The 19,815-nt window shown below is 43.4% G+C and overlaps 1 protein-coding gene across 3 annotated transcripts in view; it reads left to right on the forward strand.

The window, feature by feature from the left end:
* The window catches only part of dpp6a (dipeptidyl-peptidase 6a), a 546,960-nt gene that overhangs the window by 170,625 nt on the left and 356,520 nt on the right, over nt 1-19,815 (forward strand). For all 3 annotated transcript variants that reach the window (XM_052015996.1, XM_052015997.1, XM_052015998.1), the window contains exon 3: nt 11,580-11,678. In XM_052015996.1, coding sequence (XP_051871956.1) covers nt 11,580-11,678 — 99 coding nt within the window. The remainder of the gene's footprint in view (nt 1-11,579; nt 11,679-19,815) is intronic.

The following is a 19,815-nucleotide window of genomic DNA, read 5'->3' on the forward strand; positions in this document are numbered from 1 at the left end:
TTGCCTCATTCCAGCTTAAATGGATGAATTGTTACTAATAAATTTTAACTGCTGGTTCTAAATTCTCTGAACTGCTTTCAACGCATTTACATCTTTCCTTAAGTAAGGAGATCAATATTGTATTCAATACTCCAGATGAGGTCTCACCAGTGAACTATATAATTGAAGCATCATCTTCCAACTTTTGTATTTAATTCTCCATGCAATGAACAATAACATTCTGTGAGCTTTGGGCGACAGATGTCGATCTCACAGTCATGATCAAGTTCCAAGAATTAGTCTTTAAAAATCTAGATTTTGTTTTATATCTCAGTTCATGGTTTGTTGGAATTCACATACTAATAGTCGAAAGTTTCAAATTTGGGTGGGGGGGGGTGCGGGGGGTTGGTGCACGCATTGAAACTGAAAGCAAAATGGATCACCTGCAGAAATAATAATTAAAGAATTCTGGTAACGGTGGAGGTCTGAATGGAAAAAACAATTGAAGCTGCAAACCCTTGATATATCCGTCGGCATCTGGGGAGAGATTTTTCAGTGCTGAATCCTTCATTAGAACTGAAAAAAAAAGCAAGTTAGAGACCAGTACATTAAACAGCCTCAGGGTAAGTGAGAGGACATATAACAAACACAGGCAAACACTGAGTGGAAGACTCAGAGGAATGATTGTTGGTGTGACAGATCATCCCAGCCAAGTGGGAGACTGAAGTGCTGAAGGAAGATTTATCACTAAAGGAAGGTAGTGTGTGTGTGTGGCAGAGATAGCAGGAGGCCTAAGGCAAGTGTGAGATCATAGGAGTGATGGGTGAAGTGGGAAACACTGGGCAATCAGATTTGACATTGAAATGGAAAGATGCTGGCAAAGGTTATAAGGTACCAAGCGGAGTGAACTGAAAGAAACTGCTTCCATTGGCAAGAGGGTCAATATCCAAAGGCTGCAAAATGTCGTGACTGGCAAGACAACCTAAAGAGATATGAAAAATATTTCTAAGCAGCAAGTGGTTAGAATCTGGAATGCTCTGCCAGGATTCTGAAACTCTGCTCCATGGTCCTAGACTCCTACAGCAGGGGAAGCATCTTCCCTGCATCTAGCCTGTCAAGCCCTTTTAGAACATTGCACATTTTAATCAGATCTTCTCTTATTCTTCTAAACTCTGAACAATACAATTCCAATAAGCTCAATCTCTCCTGATTTGGCAAACCTACCATCCCTGGTACCAGTCTAGTGAACCTTTTTTCCGTTGCATTTATGGATGGTACATCCTCTCTTAGATAAGGAAACCAAACTTGATGTGCAGTCCAAACAAGGCCATATGCAATTGCAATATGACTTCTTTACCCTTGCATTTAAATCCTCTTGTAATAAAGGTCCATCTTCCCTCCTTATCACTTGCGTGTTGGCCTTTCGCAACATGTGTACAAGCACACCTGCCTCCCTTTGAACATCAACACTACCTGATCTCTCGCCATCTAACAAACTTTTCTTTTGCTATGTGCACCAAAGTGGATGACCTCACATTTTTCCACATTAGATTATAAGATGAGAGGGGGAAAGTTTAAGCGAGATGTCCGGGGCAAGTTTTTTTTAGACAGAGAGTGGTAGATGCCTGGAACTGACTGCCAGGATGGTGGTAGAAGCAGATACAACAGTGTTGTTTAAGAGGCTTTGAGAGAGACACGTGAATGTGCAGGGGATACAGATCATATCAAGGCAGAAGAGTTTTAGTTTAACTTGGCATAGTGTTCAGAACAGACATCGTGGCCAAGAAGCCTGTTCCTGTGCTGTACTGTTCTATGTCTCCATCACGCAATGTATTCCTTTATGACTCTATGACTCTAAATACTCTGGGAGAAAAGATACTGGCTGTCTACCCTATCAGTGCTTCTCATAATTTTGTGGACTTATATCAGGTGTCCCCTCAGCCTTGGTTGCTCCGTGTTAGACCCCTTTTTACTTCTTGCTAAAAGTTTCAACCTATATTGATCTGAAATACTTGCATCTAGCCAACTGCAGGCAGAGCAGATGGTGAGCTCTGTATAATATTGTCCCCATAGCATAACATAATTTTCCAGAGTTGCTACCATAGCAACACCATATTAATGGTGTCTCTGAGGGATAAACAACCTTTCCTGCCTTTTTCCACTGATAATCTCTGGGAAATCCATGCTAAATGTTAATGATCTCCATTTCTGTCTTGAGGTGTCAAGGAACACAAATACAAATTATATATCTCTAAATGGACAAAATTATAGTGAAAGATTTAGCCCTTGGGGAAAAGAGAAGAACTTTAGGAGAGCATTTTAATAGCAGTTAGAATTCACTCAGAATAAATATTATACCCAAACTCCCAAGGGGCCTCCCTACACCACTATATCCATGGCAACTGGTACTTGAGCTCGCTAGCCTGATCTGACTCTGACCCAGTGAGGGAGGAGCCAGTTCCCCATGGCAGGGACAAGACTGGTGCCTGCCACAGTGCACAAACGCTCACTGGATCTGCAGAAATCTAGCCTGCATGAAAAGTGTCAGCCAACTTTAGCATAGCTCGATTATTTTATGGCCATGAAGATACTGGGCTTTCACAGTGCAGTGGGACCCAGCTGTCCTGGGGCTGATAGCTCTGGGGTTGGGGCTTTCTGGTTGCATGACCTCCCACATCAAACTATTGCACTCCTTAGCTTCTGCCATTGATGCCACCAGCCAATGGAAAGGGAATCAAACCAGCTGAGTTAATGTGACTGTTCGTTTCCTGCTCATTGGTATTTTAATAAGCAAAATATAAAATGGTTCAAGGGAAATTAAGGAAAATAAATACAGTTTTATGTATGACCCCATGACATTTCTCCCTAGTTTGCCCACAGTCTCAGTCTAAAGAGCAATTATCTGTTCTTGGGAACATCAGAATCAGCCAGAATGGTTTGTGTTCCTCATAAATGTTTCACTCCTGCTTTAGAGAGATGGTTGGAGCAACTTGAGTTGAATTGGTTGGAACTTTAGTGGATCGTGCCATCCTGCCAACAATTCCTTGTCCAGTCACTTCATTGCCAAAGAGAGTGCAGCTCTCAAAGGGATCTATCGCCCCTTAGGAATAGCTCATTGGACTTGCTTCAGAGGAATCTAACTCAAGCTTGAAAGCATCCATCTCCCTCCACACAAACTGAAAACAGAGGAGGACCTTTGAATCCTGCGTTGCTGTGATTTGGTGAAAAAAACCTTCCAACCTCTTGGATGTGGAAAATTATGCCGTGTCACTTCACTGGGACATTAGTACAATGTTGTGCACTGATTAAAAGGAAGAAGAGTTGCTGGTCAAACATATGAAAACAAGTAAAACTGCAGATGATGGAATCCAAAACGTAGACAGAAATGCTGGAAGAACTCAGTGAATTGAGCATCATCTGTGTAAAGGGAAATGAGTTGACCCAAAACGTTAATTAGTTTCTCTTTCCACAGATGCTGCTTAACTAACCAGGGTCAAACATAAGGACATAGAACAGTATGGCAATAAGCCCTTCAGCAACCATGTCTGTGCCAGCCATGATGCCAGTGTAACTAATCCCATCCCTCTATACCTTGCTGTTCATTTGCCTATCCAAATGTCTCTTAAGCATAACTAGGTGCTTCCACACCTCCCTTGGCAGCACGTTCCACGCACCTACCACCATCGGTGTAAATAAATTTGCCTCGTAAATCCTGTTTAAACTTCCCCCCCCCCCAGCCTTAAAGCCAAGCCCTCTGGAGTTGTAATTGGGGGGGGGGGTTCTTCAAGATCTGCAGGGTATTGGGATGATTTAGAGAGGGCATTCTGAACTCTGCAGGCTGGGTTGGTGAAGGTGTGGCTGAGAATAGTAGGGTAAAGGGACAGGAAGATGCACAGGAGATGGGACTCAGATCGGCATGAACCTTAGTGGAGCTTTAAAGCTGGAGGTCATCGCAGAGGTAGGGATGGACAGCGTGCAGATTGGGTTTCTTCTTAAATTCTGAATATATTTTTTAATCATTCTATAAGATGTATTTATTGTCTACCCTTAATTACCCCTAAACTGAGGAGGCAGTTAAGAGTCAAGCACTTTTCTTGTTCTGGATCATATCTGCTCAGACTGGGTAAGGATGGCAGATTTTACTTCCTGAAGGACCAGGTGATTTATTATAATCCAGTGGTTTTGTGGGTGTGGTGCAGTGATTAAATTTCCAGCCTAATATTCCAGAGGCTTGGACAATCAATACAGTCGTAGTGTCCATACAGTCATAGAATCACAGCACAGAAAGAGATGCTTCTGCCCACCAAGTCCATGCCAACTTGATGGAGGGTCTCAGCCCAAAACGCCAACTGTTTATCTCCCTCCATGGATACTGCCTGACCTGCTGAGTTTCTCCAGCACTTTTTGTCTGTTGCTCCAGATTCCAGCATCTGCAGAATTTTTTGTGTCTCCATGCCAACCATCAAGCATTCATTCTCACCAACCCTACACTTGTCCCATTTTTTTTTATTCTCCCCACATTCCCATTGACTCCCCCGAGATTCTACCACTCACCCACACACTTGGGGCAATTTACAGTGGCCAGTTAATCTATCAACCAGCATGTCTCTGGGATATGGGTGGAAATATACCCAGTCACAAGGAGAATTTCAAACTCCACATGGACAGCTCCAGAATCGGAACTGACCCAGGTCTTTGGAGCTGTGGGACAGTACCTCCAGTCACTTCGCCACTGTGTGACCCCCCCCTCCCCCCGACAATAAAGGGGGATTTTGGAATTTTGGAATATAGAGGAACTGCCAGGTTGTTAGGAACTGGCTGAAAACAAACTGCTGGAAGAACTCAGCGGGTCGAGCAGTATCTGTTGAGGGTGGGGTGGAATTGTTGATGTTTTGGGTCAAGACCCTGCATCAGAAGTGAGAATGGAGAGGGAAGGTAGCCAGTATAAAGCAGAGAGGGGGAGGAGTGAGGCAGGAGCCAGCAGGTGATAGGTAGATCGGGGAGGGGTGAAGGATGATGGACAGATGGAGCCAGGTGGGGGAGGGGAGTTGGGATCCAGAGGCAGGTGGGTGATAGGTAGAAGTAAACAAGGGAAAAAAAGCAGATGGAGGCAGGTGGAGGGAGGGTAGGGTGAATTTGGAAACAGTTGTTTGAGCATTATAAGTGGAACACAAAGGGTTACCAGTGCTGGAATCTGATAAAATTGTAAATTTGTAAATTGGGTTATTATGGTCACATGTACCAAGGTACAGTCAACAACTTTGTTTTGCCTGCCATTCATACAGATTATTTCACCACATCAGTACATTGAGGTAGTACAAGGGAAAAGCAATAACAGAATGCAGAATATAGTGTTACAGTTACAGAGAAAGTGCAGTGCATGTAAACAATAAGGTACAAGGACATGACAAGGTAGATTGTGAGGTCAAGAGTCGATCTTATCGTATAAGAGGTCTGTAAAAGTAAGGTACCAGAGAGAGGGAGAAAGAGAGAGAGAGAGAGAGAGAGAGAATGGGAGAGAGAGGGAGAGAGTGAAACACAGGACGCAAGGGTGCATACAGACCTAAAGGTCCTGTTTATCATGTACCTGCCTGCCTATCTCCCAACTCCATCCTTCCTATCTACCTGCATTGCACTTTCCCCGTAGCTGTGACACTTTACTCTGTATTCTGTTATTGTTATTGTTTTTACCCTGTACTACCTCAATGCACTCTCTACTACCTCATTGCACTGTGTAATGAATCGATCTATACGAACGGTATGCAAGACAAGTTTTTCACTGTACCTCGGTACACGTGACAATAATAAACCTCACCCCTCCCCATCTCCACTTTATCTCCCCTCTCCACTCTCAGTCCTGATGTTGGGTCTTGACCCGAAACATCAACAAATCCTTTTCCCTATTAGGTGATGCTCAACTCACTGAATTCATCCAGCAGTTTGTTTTTTTTGCTCCAGATTCCAATATCTGCAGTCTCTTGTGCCTCTTGAGAGCTGGCTGATATGGGTGTGAGACAAGAATGCAGATAACAATGCTTGACTAGGCCAGTGAAATCAGGGGAAAGGATGGCATTTAATATCCATCCAAAATAGCTCTGGAACTGATTGGCTTAGTAGGCTGTTTATGAGGGCACTAAAAAATAAAGCACATACAAGCCAGGCTGGTTAAGGATGGCAGATTTGCTTCCCTGAAGGATATTAGTGAGCCTCAATAGGTTGTTACAATAATCCAGCAGTTTCATGGTCATCATTACTGAGACCAGGTTTATTTAATTACTTGATTTTAAATTCCCCGGCTGCCCTAATGGAATCTGAGCTCACATCTCTGGATCAATTATACAGGCCTCTTCATTACCAGGACTGTAATTTAACCACCACGCTAAAGTAACCCTGATGCACTGACATTAGCAGATAGAATATTGGAGGCCATTAAAGGTCTCAGCACAGAAATTACCAAGTCTGGAGGTGACAGGGGGTGGATGTGGGTTTGAATATTCTGCGTGCCCAAGAGAACTTGCAGGTCACTCAAGTTCAGTTGGAAGAATAGCAGCAAATGTCTATGGAGAGACACCCTTCAAAGCCTCTGGAGAACCAACTGCGCAGGAACAGAAAAGGCAATGTAAATTTTGGATTGAAATGTGATCTCCAGCTAATTTTGGTCTATCTAGATTCTAGATTTGTTTAGTTTCTTTGCATATTTAAAAAACATACACTGAGGAAGCCCTGTAATAAGTGATGCTCTAAAATTAGTAGTCTTTGTGTTCAGCACTTTGGCAGGGAACTTGTCTGCCCCTTGTTGCTTTGTTCGATGTCAGTTATTGGGTGGCCTTTTCCTTCTTTTGACAAGCTGAGGTGGTGCCGAGGTTGTCATGGACAGTGTATTGTGGGATGGTGTCAAGGGCACTTGCATGCTACTTGGAAGTCAGTCATCCCAGCCTCAACAGGAATTCCTCAGGGCAGTGTCGAAACCCAACAGCTGTTTTATCAATGACTTTCCTTCCATCATCAGGTCAAAAGTGAGGATGTTCACTGATGATTGCAGAATGTTCAATTCCATTCACAACTCCTCAGCATAACTTGGTTAATGCTGATGCATAGGCAGATAAGTTGGGACATAGCAGACACAAGAGGCTGCAGACGCTGGAATCTGGAGCAACAACCAAAATGCTGGAGGAACTCAGTGGGTCAGGCAGCATCTGTGGAAGGAAGTGAACAGTCGACATGATATGGATCATGTACAGGCAGAAGAGATTTAGTTTAATTCTGCATCGTGTTCGATGCAGACGTCATGGGCCAAAGGGCCTGTGCCTGTACTGTTATATTCTATAAAAGTCTACATCTGTCATTGTGTACATAAGTTTATGTACACTGAAAAATAACATAAGACAACTAACTTTGATACTGAGGAGGCAAGGGACCTCACATAAATTGTCATCTTGATCTACAGTGCTAACCTTTCTGCAAACTAGTAGATTTCGCCAATACTTGCTTGTGTGAACAATGTCAAGGTACAAGTGGGCTGAGCTTCCTCTAAGGTAGTTACAATACCCCGAGTACTCGGAATCTGAAAATAAAAACTGAAAATGCTGGAAACACTCTGCGGGTCAGGTATCATTTGTGGGAGAAACAGAGGTGGCTTTTGAAGCCAATGGCCTTCCATCAAAACAGGGAAAAAGTTAGAGACAAACAGGATTTAAAGTGCGGGGAGAGGCAGGGAGTGGAGGAGAGCATAAGGAAAGCCTGTGAGAGAGAGGAAGGCAGGAGAAATGGAATGACCAAAGGGGACAATAGTGCAAGGTGAAAGATGGTCGTGTTGAGTGACATAAAGGAGCAAAAGTTCACGGTCTGGAGGTGACGCAGAATACTAATCTGAAATTACCAAAATGTCGTAGATACTGGAAATTTGAAACACAGATATCTTTATTAGTCATCAGTACATCGAAACACACAGTGAAATACATCTTTTTGCATAGTGTTCTGGAGGCAGCCCACAGGAAATTGATGTTTTTGAATCATGAGGTCCTTTCCAGATGGAGGAGCAGAGTTGTGTCGAATGCCTTGTGGAAAGTGAAGAGAAACCATTTCCATCAAGAACTGGTTCAAGGACCAGGTATCATAGAAGAAAGGATAAAATGGGATCTGAGGAAGAGCTTTTAATGATCTGGAATTCACTGACCGTAAGGGTTCTGGAAACAGAGTGAATCAAGACTTTCAAAAGGGAACTGGATAGGCACCTAAAAGATAATAATTTACAGGGTTATAGGGAGAAAGGGAGGAATCAGCTATTGGGATTCCTTTACCAGGAGCTAGCAAAGACTTGATGAACTGAATACCCTCTATTATTGCTGTAACAATTCCATGATTTTCCTCATTGAATCTATTTTGTAATCCTGTGATGCAGGAGTATTTAAGATGATGTGTACAGTTGTCAACTTTGCTCTTCATTGGACATGGGAGCAGAAGTAAGCCAGCTGGTCCCTGGAGACTGTTCTCCAGTTTATTTGGATCACAAATGATCTGTATGGTAACTCCATCTACCAGCCTTGCTACTCCAACTCTTAATAACCCTGCCCAAGACAACTCTCACATTCAGTTTTCAAATTTTCAATTGACCCTCTGTCTCCAGCCTCAACAGCTTTTTGATGGAGCTAGTTCTAGATTTCTTTCACTTTTTGGAAGCACAAGTCCTTACTGACATTAACCTTGAATGAATTAACCCTAAACTTTAAAGTTACACCATCAACCCCACTCTGGCTTTTCCTTGACAGAGGAAGACAGTTCTTTCTTTCTTGCCTCCCAAATCCTTTGATAGAAGCATTAAATCATAGGAAATAGGAGAAGGATGTTTGGCCCTTCTACCCTGCTCCACTATCCAACACGATCATGGCTGGTCATCCACTTCAGTACCACTTTCTGCCTCCTCCCAGTTCCCTTAATCCCTTTAGCACTAGGATATATATCTACCCCCTCCTGGAATATATGTAATGACTTGGCCTCCACAGCCTTCAGTGGTAGGGAGTCCCACAGGTTGACCATGCTGTAGATGAAAAGGTTTCTCCGATCTCAGTTCTAAATGGCACACCGCGTACCCTGAGGCTGTGACTCCCTCGTTCTGCACTATTTAGCCACCGGGATTATCCACCCCTGTATCTTGTCTGTCCAGTCCCATTAGAAATCTATGAGATCCTCTCTCATTCTTCTAAATTCCAGTTAATATAAGCCTAATCAATCCAATTTTTCCTCAAACGTTAGTCCTCCATCCAAGGAATCAGTCGGGTAAACCTCTGTTGCACTCCCTCCATGGTAAGAACATCCTTTGATGAGGAGACCAAAGCTGCAAACAAAACTGGGGTCTCATAAGACCCCGAACAGCTGCAGCAAGATATTTTTTCTCCTGCACTCAAAGCTTCCTATAATGAAGGCCAACATACTATTTGGTCAGCTGCTTGCTATATCTGAGCAGTTACTTTCAGTGACTGGTGGACAGGAACACCCAGGTCTCATGGTACCTCTCTTTTCCCAATCTATCACATCTAATGTTAAATACTTTACTAAGATTATCCCTTAACTTTCTATATTCAGGATTTCAGAACTATTTTTTCCTGACTGTCTGTGAGATTAGCTGGTATGATTTAAGTGTGCTCTATGGGATCACAGTGTGTACTTTTATTATTTGCAAAATGGTAATTGGTAATTGGTTTATTATTGTCACACGTACCAAGATACAGTGAAAAGTTTTTGTTTGCATGCCATCCAGGCAGATCCTTCCAGACATGAGTACGAGACAGTACAAAAGGAAAAAAAAATGCAGAATATAGTGTTACATTTACAGAGAAGATGCAGTGCAGGTAGACAAATAAAATGTAAGGGCCATGACTGAGAGATCAAGAGTTCATCTTTAGCATATAAGAAGTCCATTCAAGGTCTTATAACCGTGGGATAGAAGCTGTCAGTTGAGCCTGCTGGTATGTGTTCTCAAGCTTTTGTAGCTTCTGCCCTACAGGAGGGGGGAGGAGAGAGAATGACCGGGGAGGGAGGGGTCCCTGATTATGTTGGCTGCTTTCCCAAGGCAACAGGAAGAGTAGACAGAGTGAATGGAGGGAAGGTTGGTTTTCGTGATGGACTGGGCTGCATTCATAACTCTCTGCAGTTTCTCGTGGTCTTGGGCAGAGCAGTTGCCGTACCATGCCGTAGTGCATCCGGATAGGGTGCTTTCGGTGATGCACCTATAAAAAATGGCGAGAATCTGAAGTCACTACTCTCAATACAAGATATCTCAGCCTGTGCACTTTTCAAGTGTGACTGTTTCTCTCAGCAAACTCTGGAATTCTTTGCAAGTTTTCTGACTCAAGGAGGTGGGATCACTCTCTGCTTATGGGAGATCTCCAATCACAGTGGTGCAGGTTAAGAGCTGCTGCCTCACAGCCCCAGTGACCCGGGTTTAATCCTGACCTCCAGTGCTGTCTGATTTGTGTGTTCTCTGTGTGACTCTGTGAGTTTCCCCCAGATGATCCGGTTTCCTTCCACAAACCAAATGTGTGCAGGTTGGTCGGTAAGGTGGCCACTGTAAATTGTTCCTGGTGTGTGGGTGAGTGGTAGAATCCAGGGGAAGTTGATGGAACGGAGGAGAATAAAATGGGATGAGTGCAAATTGGTGCCTGATGGTCAGCATGGACTTGGTGGGATAAGGGGCTTGTTTCAATGCTGTATTGTTGATTAATGTTGAAAATTCCAGGCTCATGCTGGTAAAGGTTAAACTGATAAGATTTCTTTATCAGTCACATGTACATCAAAACACAGTGAAATGCATCTTTTGAATAGAGTGTTCTGGGGGCAGCCCGCATGTGTCACCACGCTTCTGGTGCCAACATAGCATGCCCACAACTTCCTAGCCCGTACGTCTTTGGAATGTGGGAGGAAACCCACGCAGACACACGGGGAGAATGTACAAACTCATAACAGACAGTGGCTGGAATTGAACCCGGGTCGCTGGCGCTGTAATAGCATTACGCTAACTGCTACACTAACATTTAGCAGTAACAAAGTATTCCTGGATACAGTGGACGTGAAGAGGATGTTTCCATCAGGAGGAGAGTCAAGGTTCCAAGGGCACAGCCTCAGAATAAAGGGATGTCCCTTTAAAACTGAGATGAGGAGGAATTTCTTCAGCCAGAGGGTGGTGAATCTGTGGGAATTCGTTGCCACAAGGGGCTGTGGAGGCCAAATTATTGGGTGTATTTAAGGCAGAAACTGATAGGTTCTTGATTGGTAAGGGGGTTAAGGGTTACAGGGAGCAGGCAGGAGAATGGGGTTGAGAAAAAAATAATTGGCCATGCTTGAATGGTGGAGCAGACTCTACAAGTTGAATGGCCTAATTCTGCTCCCATGTCTTATGGTCTTAACATTCCCGAAACTGAAACACTTCCCACCCCACTCAACTTCCAATTTGATTATTAAAAATTTAAAGACAATTTAATCAAATTCAAAGCACAGGAATGCCTTATTCTTTCCCAGATATTATTCCTTATGTTGTCTGCCTCTGTACACTGTAATTGTAGGTATATCTAATGTTTCCATGTGTTGTTTGCATCTGCCCACAGTCGAAGACAACAGCCTGGCGTTAAAGGCAAAGGTCACCATTGACGATCTCTTCACTGAAGAATTCAAGGTTCACGATGTGGAGGCTAAGTGGATCAGCGGTAGGTGTAACGGTGGGCTGGGAGTTCAGAGATCTGAGTGTCCTGTTCAAAATTTACAGCAAAGGGTTTGTGAAACATTTCCTCAAATGGTAACTCCCCTTGCATCGGAAAGGTAAGAGCCCATCTGTTCCAGATGTGCAGTGACAAAACAAATGCATTTTCTTTTAACCTGCACTTCCAGAAGAATGTATTTGAGATTTTACTATATTATAATGCATCTCTAATGTTGCTGAGGGATTCAGACTCCCTGAAGACATACTTGACATTACTGCTATGATAAATGAAAATCATTACCTTGAATTGGATTTATTATCATTGATGGATCAGGTGAAGTGCAGTTTCAAGATTAATGGACTCTTAGGATTTTGGAATGATTGTATTTTATACAGTTTTATATCAAATAGAGTTAAACTGTCAGGTGCAGCATCTATTGCTCATTACTCAGCGCTTCCACATACCAATGTTCTGCCTTGGTCTTTCTGGTTATAACAGCCATAGAGTCATACAGCATGGAAACAGGCCCTTCGGCCCAACTAGTCCAAGCTGACCAAGATTCCCATCTCAGCTAGTATCATTTGCCTGTCTTTGGCTCCTGTCCCACCAAAACATTTCCTATCCCTGCATCTATCCAATTGTCTTTTAAATGTTGTTAATGTACCTGCCTCAACCACTTCCTCTGGCAGCTCATTCCATGTACAGACCACCCTCTGGGTGAAAGCAGGGTTCCTAGTAAATCTCTCCCTTCTCACCCTGGACCTATGGTTCTTGATTCCCAAACCCTGGGATAAAGACTGTGTGCGTTCCCCCTACTTATGCACCCATGTAAGATCACCCCTCATTCTCCAGCGCGCCAAAGAATAAAGTCCCAACCCACTCAGCCTCTCTCCATAATTCAGTCCCTCGAGTCACGGCAACATCCTCGTAAATCTCCTCTGCACCTTTTCCAGTTGAATGCATCTTTCCTATAACACGGTGACCAAAACTGAACACAATATTCCAAATGCAGCCTCACCAATGTCTTGTACAACTATACAACATCCCAACTTTGAGACTCAGTGCCCTGACTGATCAAGGCCTGCATGCCAAGAACCTTCTTCACCACCCTGTCTATCTGTAACGCCACTTTCAGGGAACCATGTACTTGTACTCCTAGGTCCCTCTGTTCCATAGCGCTCCCTGCTGTTCACTGTGAAAGTCCTACCCCAATATGACTTCCCAAAATGCAACTCCTTGCACTTATCCAAATTAAACTCCATTTGCCAATCTACTGCCCACTTACACAGTTGATCAAGATCCCTCTGTAAATCCTGATAACCATCCTCACTGTCTACGGCACCACCTATTTTAGTCTCATCTGCAAACTCGATAAACTGTGCCTTGCACATTCTCAACCAAATCATTGATATAGATGATGAATAGCAAAGAGCCTAACAACATTCCCTGTGGAAGACCGCTAGTCATGGGCGTCCATCCAGGAAACAATCTTCTACTATCACCCCCTGCTTCCTACCATGAAGCCAGTTGTGTATCCAATTAGCCAGCTCTCCCTGGATCCCATGCAATCTAATTTTCCATAGCAACCTACCATGCAGAATGTTATCAAAGGCCGTACTGAAGTCCATCTAGACTACATCCACCACCTCATCGACCTTCTTGGTTACTTCTTCAAAAATCTCAATCAAATTCATGCGACTTGATCGCCCATGCACAAAGCCATGCTGACTATCCCTAGTCAACCCTTGCCTTTTCAAATGCATGTATACTGTATCTTATCCCTCAGAATCCCCTCGAGTAACTTACCTACCACAGATGTTAGGCTTCCTGGTCTATGGTTTCCAGGTTTTTCTTTGCAGCCCTTCTTAAATAAAAGCACAACATAAAGGCCGCTGAAGTTTAATTCTTAATGGGCCAAAGATTACTGGCCCAGGGCCACCAGCTGGAGTCATCTCCTGTAGTCTATCCCCCACACACACCCCACTTACTGGATATCCCAAGCACCAGCAGCATGGCCCAAGGGGCAGCAGGCTCACCAATGGTGCACTGAGGCCATTCTGTTGCTACTACTCCCCTGATGCCTTAGCCCTTGTTTTGGTAGCTGAAAAGCTGAGCGGGATTTTTAATAGTTTTTAAATGGCATTCAGAGACGTTTAAAAACAAGTAAAAAGTTATTAACAGTTAAAAATAGAAAATTAGTTATAAATAATTAGAAACACTGAACTAACTGAAAATAACTTGAAAGGAATGTACCTTCTCCATTGCTCTAAGTCCACAGGCAAATTATCCCCATTGAAATCAGTGGGATCATGGAATCTGTTCCAGGTCTAATCCGGAGAGCCGAACCCCAGTGTAAATACAGAAGGGCCTCAGCAAGATTGATTGAATCCACTCTGCAATCAATCTGAAGTCCATTTTTGGCTAGCATGCCAACAGTTGGGTTGAATGGCCTCCTTCTGTGTCATAAATTTAGATTATTTCAAAGCATATCCACAGATCCATGGAGACACAAAAATAAGAAGACGTGGAGGCGATTTGTGTTTATTACCCAAGGTATGAGAGCAGGGAGCTCATGCTAGAACTGTACATCCTTCTTCAAATAATCAATTCTGATGAAAAGTCCTGGACCAGAAACATGAACTGCTTCTCTTTCCACAGCTGCTGTCAAATGTATCAGATCCTTAGCTTCATTAGCAAAGGGAACGTGTACAAAAGTAGGGAGATGGTATTGTGTCTGTGTCAGACACTGGTTGGGCCACATTTGGTAATTGGTTTATTGTCGTCACATGTACCGAGATACAATGAAAAGCTTCTGTTTGTGTGTCATCCGGACAGATCATTCCAAACATAAATACATTGAGGTAGCGCAAAAGGAAAATAAAACAGAATTCAGAGTATAGCATTACAGTTACAGAGAAAGTGCAGTGCAGGGAGACAAATAAAATGTAAGGGCCATGATGAGTTAGAATTAGACCTGGAACAGATTCCATGATCCCACTGATTTCAATGGGTGTAATGGCACAGCCAGTAGAGCTGCTTCCTTAGAGCTCCAGCGATCTGGGTTCAGTCCTGATCTCCACCGCTGCCTGTTTGCATGTTCTCCCTCTGATTGCATGTGTTTCCTTTGGCACTCTGGATTCCTCCCATATCCCAAAGAGGTTCAAGTTAGTTGGTTAATTAGCTACTGTAAATTGCCCTTGTAAGTGGCAGAATCTTGGAGGAATTGATGAGAACATGGGGGAAATAAAATGGGACTTGTGTAGGATTAGAGTAAGAGGGTGCTTGATAGTTGGCAAGGACTTAGTGGGTTTAAGGACCGTGCTGTATGACTTTATAACCACTTAGGTCACAGCAGGAGTATTGCACCCAATTCTGGCCATCATACTTCAAGAAGGATGTCAGAATCAGAATCAGGTTTATTATTACTGACATATGTCATGAAATTTGTGAAGGCTCCAGAGTGGATATTTGCTGAAATAGTTCCAGGGATAAGAGATTTCAGCCACAAGGTTACACTGGAGAATCTGGGATTGTTCCCCTTGGAGGAAGGTTGAGAGAAGAATTGATAGAGAGGTCTCAGATCATGACTTGGTTTAGTTAGGCCAAAGAGAGTGAAGCTATTACAATTAACAGAGGTCTTAAGAATGGGGAGTATTGATTTAAAGTGATGGACAAAAGAGACAAGAATGATTGTAACATTTTCTGGTTAAATAGCCACTGTAAATTGCCCCTAAAGTGTAGAATCGGTGGGGTGCGGGGCGGGGGTGAGCAGGAGGCGAGTTGAAGATGATGTGAGGAGAATTTTAAAATTGGGATTAATGTAGAATTCATGGAACATTGGTGGTTAATGTTTGACACGGACTCAATGGGCTGAAGAGCCTGTTTCTGTGTTGTATCTCTCTATGACTGTGATTTTTACTTACTGTTTATGCACTGGAACTCACTGCCAGCAAGGTTGATTGAAACAGAATCAATCAGGGCTTTCAAGAGGGAATTGGATAGGCACTTGAGAGAGAATAATTTACAAGACTATGGGAAAAGAGCAGGGAAACGGGTCTGGTGTGATTGATCTACAAGAGGCCAGTTCCAACTCGCCTCCTTCTGTTCCTTAACAATTCTATTGTTCTATCCATACTGAATGAGAAGGATATTTTAAAAAACCCTCAGTCTTTCAGCAAATCAATTATGCAATAATTTTATATATTCATTATAGTGCTTCTCATTACTTCAGGTTGATCCAATGTGCTTTACAACCACTGGAGTACTTTTTGAAGTAGTAGTTGCTGCAGAGGCATAGAGTTGTACAGCATAGAAACAGGCCCTTTGGCCCACCTTGTCCATGCCAAACATTGTATTTATCTATACTAATCCCATTAACCTGCATTTGGTCTATAGCCTTCTATGCCCTGGCGATTCAAATGCTGGTCTAGATGCTTTGAAAGTGTTGTGAGAGTACCTGTCTCCATCACCTCCCCAGGAAGCACATTCAAGATTCCAACCTCTCTCTGTTTGAAAAAAAATTTCCCTCAGATCCCCTCTAAACCTGCAACCTCTCACCGTACAGCCATCCGTCTTGTTTTAGACATATGCACCATGTGGGAAAGATTCTTACGATTCCTATCTATCCTTCTCATAGTTTTGTGGGTTAGTTAGTTTCGATTAGTTTCATATGTTGTCATATACATCAGGGTGCAATGAAATTCCTGTACATTTCAATCAGGTCACCCCCACAACCTCCCCTGCTCCAGAGAAAACAAACTGAGTCTATCCAGTCTCTCCTTATAACTGAACTGCTCCAACCCAGGCAATGTCCTACTCATACACAAAACGCTGGAGGAACTCAGCAGGTCAGGCAGCATCTATAAAAGGAAGTGGACAGTTGACGTTTCGGGTCGAGACCCTTCATTTGGACTGAAAGTGTAGAGGGGAGATGGAGGGGAGGGGCAGAGCAAGAGCTGGCAGGTGATAGGTGGATCCAGGTGAGGGGTGGGGGGGGCTGATAGGCAGGTCGGGGAGGGGGGGAGAGTGGGAATGGCATCAGAAGCTGGCAGGTGATAGGTGGTGGTGATGATGATGGAATCTGATCGGAGAGGAAGATGGAGCATGGAATCAAGGGCAGATGGGGACAGTGGAGGAGGGGAAGCAGTAGGAGGTATGTGTGTGGGTGATGGGCAGATGCAGTGGGTTGGAGGTGGGGAAAGAAACAGGGTGATCGGGGGGGGGGGCAGGGTGTGTGCAGGAAGCAACAAACAGTCTGCTGGAGGAACTCAGCGGGTCGGGCAGCATCTGTGGAAGGAAAGGAATTGTCAACATTTCGGGTCGAAACCCTGCAACAAGACCCATGTAGGAAGAGCCGGGTAGATCAAGAGGAGAGAAAAAAGGGACAGATGGGGGAACAGTTTACCGGAAATTGGAGAATTCAATGTTCCTGATGTCAGGTTGTAGACTACCCAGGTGGAATATGAAGTGCTGTTCCTCTGGTTCGTAGAAATGTGACATAAAAATATGAAAGTCAAGTATGCCAACTCTGTGATGTACAAGAATGGCAGCAAATTTGTGGAGAGCAAGATCTCACAAAGAATAGTCTGATAATAACCAGATAATCGGCAGTTTTGTTTTAGAAGCCTAAAATGTCTGTATCATTTTTCTGAGAAAGACTGTGTTCCCATTAGGATATCTGCTATGCTCTTAAGTAATGGTCTACCCATCACACATTACCATTGTTAAACCATAGAATATAATTGTAGATTGCCACCTGAGAGCTGATATGCATCCACCATTCACTGCAGAACCCTGGAGGCCAGAGATAATACTTTACATTATCTAACTCTGCAAATGAGCAATTCTCTGTGTAGAAGACAGTCTGATAAATTATGCATGTGAAACTTTCACCGAGAAACCAATACTGCACCAGTGATCACACCGTGAAAGGAATTAAATCAGTCCTGGGAAGCAACCTGAATTTTCAGTCTGTGTTTAAGAGAAGAAAGAACTTGGCTTCATATAGCACCCTTCATAAACCTCAGGGCATGCTGGAGTACGATGCATTCTGTTGTGTAATTTTGAAGAGAGTTTACGTTGTAATGTTGGAAATGTAGTTACCTGTCTATGCACAGACAACTCCTGTGTAATCAGCAAAGCATCTGATTTATGTTGACATCAAAGTCAAAGTCAAGTTTATTGTTATATGCATGAGTACATGCATGCATAGGTGCAATGAAAAACTGACTTGCAGCAGTATCACAGGCACATAGCATCAGAGACACAACATAGACAAGAAAAACATAAATTACACAAAATTGTACAAGAAGAACACAATTAGATCAAAAAAAGTCCATTGTAGTGCAAAGTGATTGAAGTGGTCAGCGTGGTGCCTCACTGAGCCATAGTGACATTGATTGGAGTGTAATTAATTTGCAAGAAAACCAGTTTAAGTAGCGCCATGGGACCTTTCATTGTTGTCTGGGTGTAGGGACTGCACTCAGTTCCCTGTCTTAACTTAAAACAAGGCACCTTTGGCACTCCGTGCACTGAAATGTCAGCCCAGATTTTTGCACTCAAGCCTTCAGAATGGGATTTAAACCCACAGGTCTGGAAATTAGTTGGAGGTGTACAATGCTTTTGTGTGCTGCTTCAGTAAATTTAATCTGAGTGTGATTGGCTTCTATGGGGGCCGATGTCATTACAGTCTGTGATTAGGTGTGCAAATTTGTCCCATCCACTCACACCTTATCACAGAACTCCAGTTCAATTGCATGTCCAAACACTCTCCCAATCAAATCCTAGACCAATTGCTTGTCTGAAAACTCCCTCACCCCCAAAATACATAAGACCATAATATAGTAGGCCATTTGGCCCAGCGGATCTACTTGGCCATTCAGTCATGGGTGAGTTTTTTTTCAACCCCATTCTCCCGCCTTCTCTCTGTAACCCTTAACCCCCTTACCAATCAAGAACCTATCAATGGCACCCTCCGTAACAATGAATTCCACAGATTCACCACCCTCTGGCTGAAGGAATTCATCCTCATCTCATTTCTAAAGGGATGTTCCTTTGCCCTCGGATCCTAGACTCTCCTACTGATGGAAACATCCTCTCCATGTCCACTCTATCCAGGCCTTTCAGTATTTGGTAGGTTTCAATGAGATCCCCCCTCATTCTTCCGAACTCCAGCCCCATCATCCCCATCCTCAACCTTTCCTCTCCTTCTGACCAGACCCAACCTTCCATAAGCTACCACCCTGGACCCCAGTCCTTTCCCTATCCGACCTATGTGATCTATGGCCTTTGTAACCATTTCCACTGGCTCAAAATAGTGAAGGAAAGGCCTTCATACACATTGGCCCCCTTGGTTGTGTGAGTGGGGCTCAACACTGTACTTGCAAGAAGCCCCAGGAAAGATATATTCGGGACATTTAAGAGACTCTTAGATAGACACATGAATGATAGAAAAATAGGGGACTATGTGGGAGGGAAGGGTTAGATAGATCTTAGAGTAGGATAAAATGTCGGCACAACATTGTGGGCTAAAGGGCCTGGACTGTGCTGTAGTATGTTCTATGTTTTATGTAAGATGGCTATAAAGCACCTCTCATAATGAAGAAAAATTTCTTGGCTACAATTTCTAACACGGTGGCCAAATGCTAAGACTGTGCCACAGTGTACACACAGTGAAAGTGAAACGAGAGAACGAAGGCTGCGTTTGTGTTATTTGATGTTAACCTTTGCCAGAAGTCAGCTGAAAGGGAAGCAATGTCTGAAGATGGAAGAACTTCATGTGTGAACCATGGAGTGTTGCAACACAGGAGCAAGCCCTTCATTTAATTGCCTTTATTGCTGTTTCTCTCCACACAAATCTACAGGTCCAATCTCAATCTCCTGTTCAGTCTCTCAACCTATTTAAAATTTCCATTTGCCTTGTTAAGATTTTCATGGGCTCTGCCTTGGGAGGATTGCACACTCTAAACATCCTCCTAGTTAAGACATTTTCTTAACTTCGATAAGTTCTCTTTGTAATGTTTTGAGTTTGTACACATTTTTTTCACTATCTCGTCAGTTGGTGAAAGCAATTTCTCACAGTTTACCTCATCGATATTCTTCATAATCTCGAACACATCGATCACACATTCACTTTCTCATCTCT

Source organism: Pristis pectinata, chromosome 5 (genome assembly GCF_009764475.1).
Source record: "Pristis pectinata isolate sPriPec2 chromosome 5, sPriPec2.1.pri, whole genome shotgun sequence".
Classification (NCBI taxonomy): Eukaryota; Metazoa; Chordata; class Chondrichthyes; order Rhinopristiformes; family Pristidae; genus Pristis; species Pristis pectinata.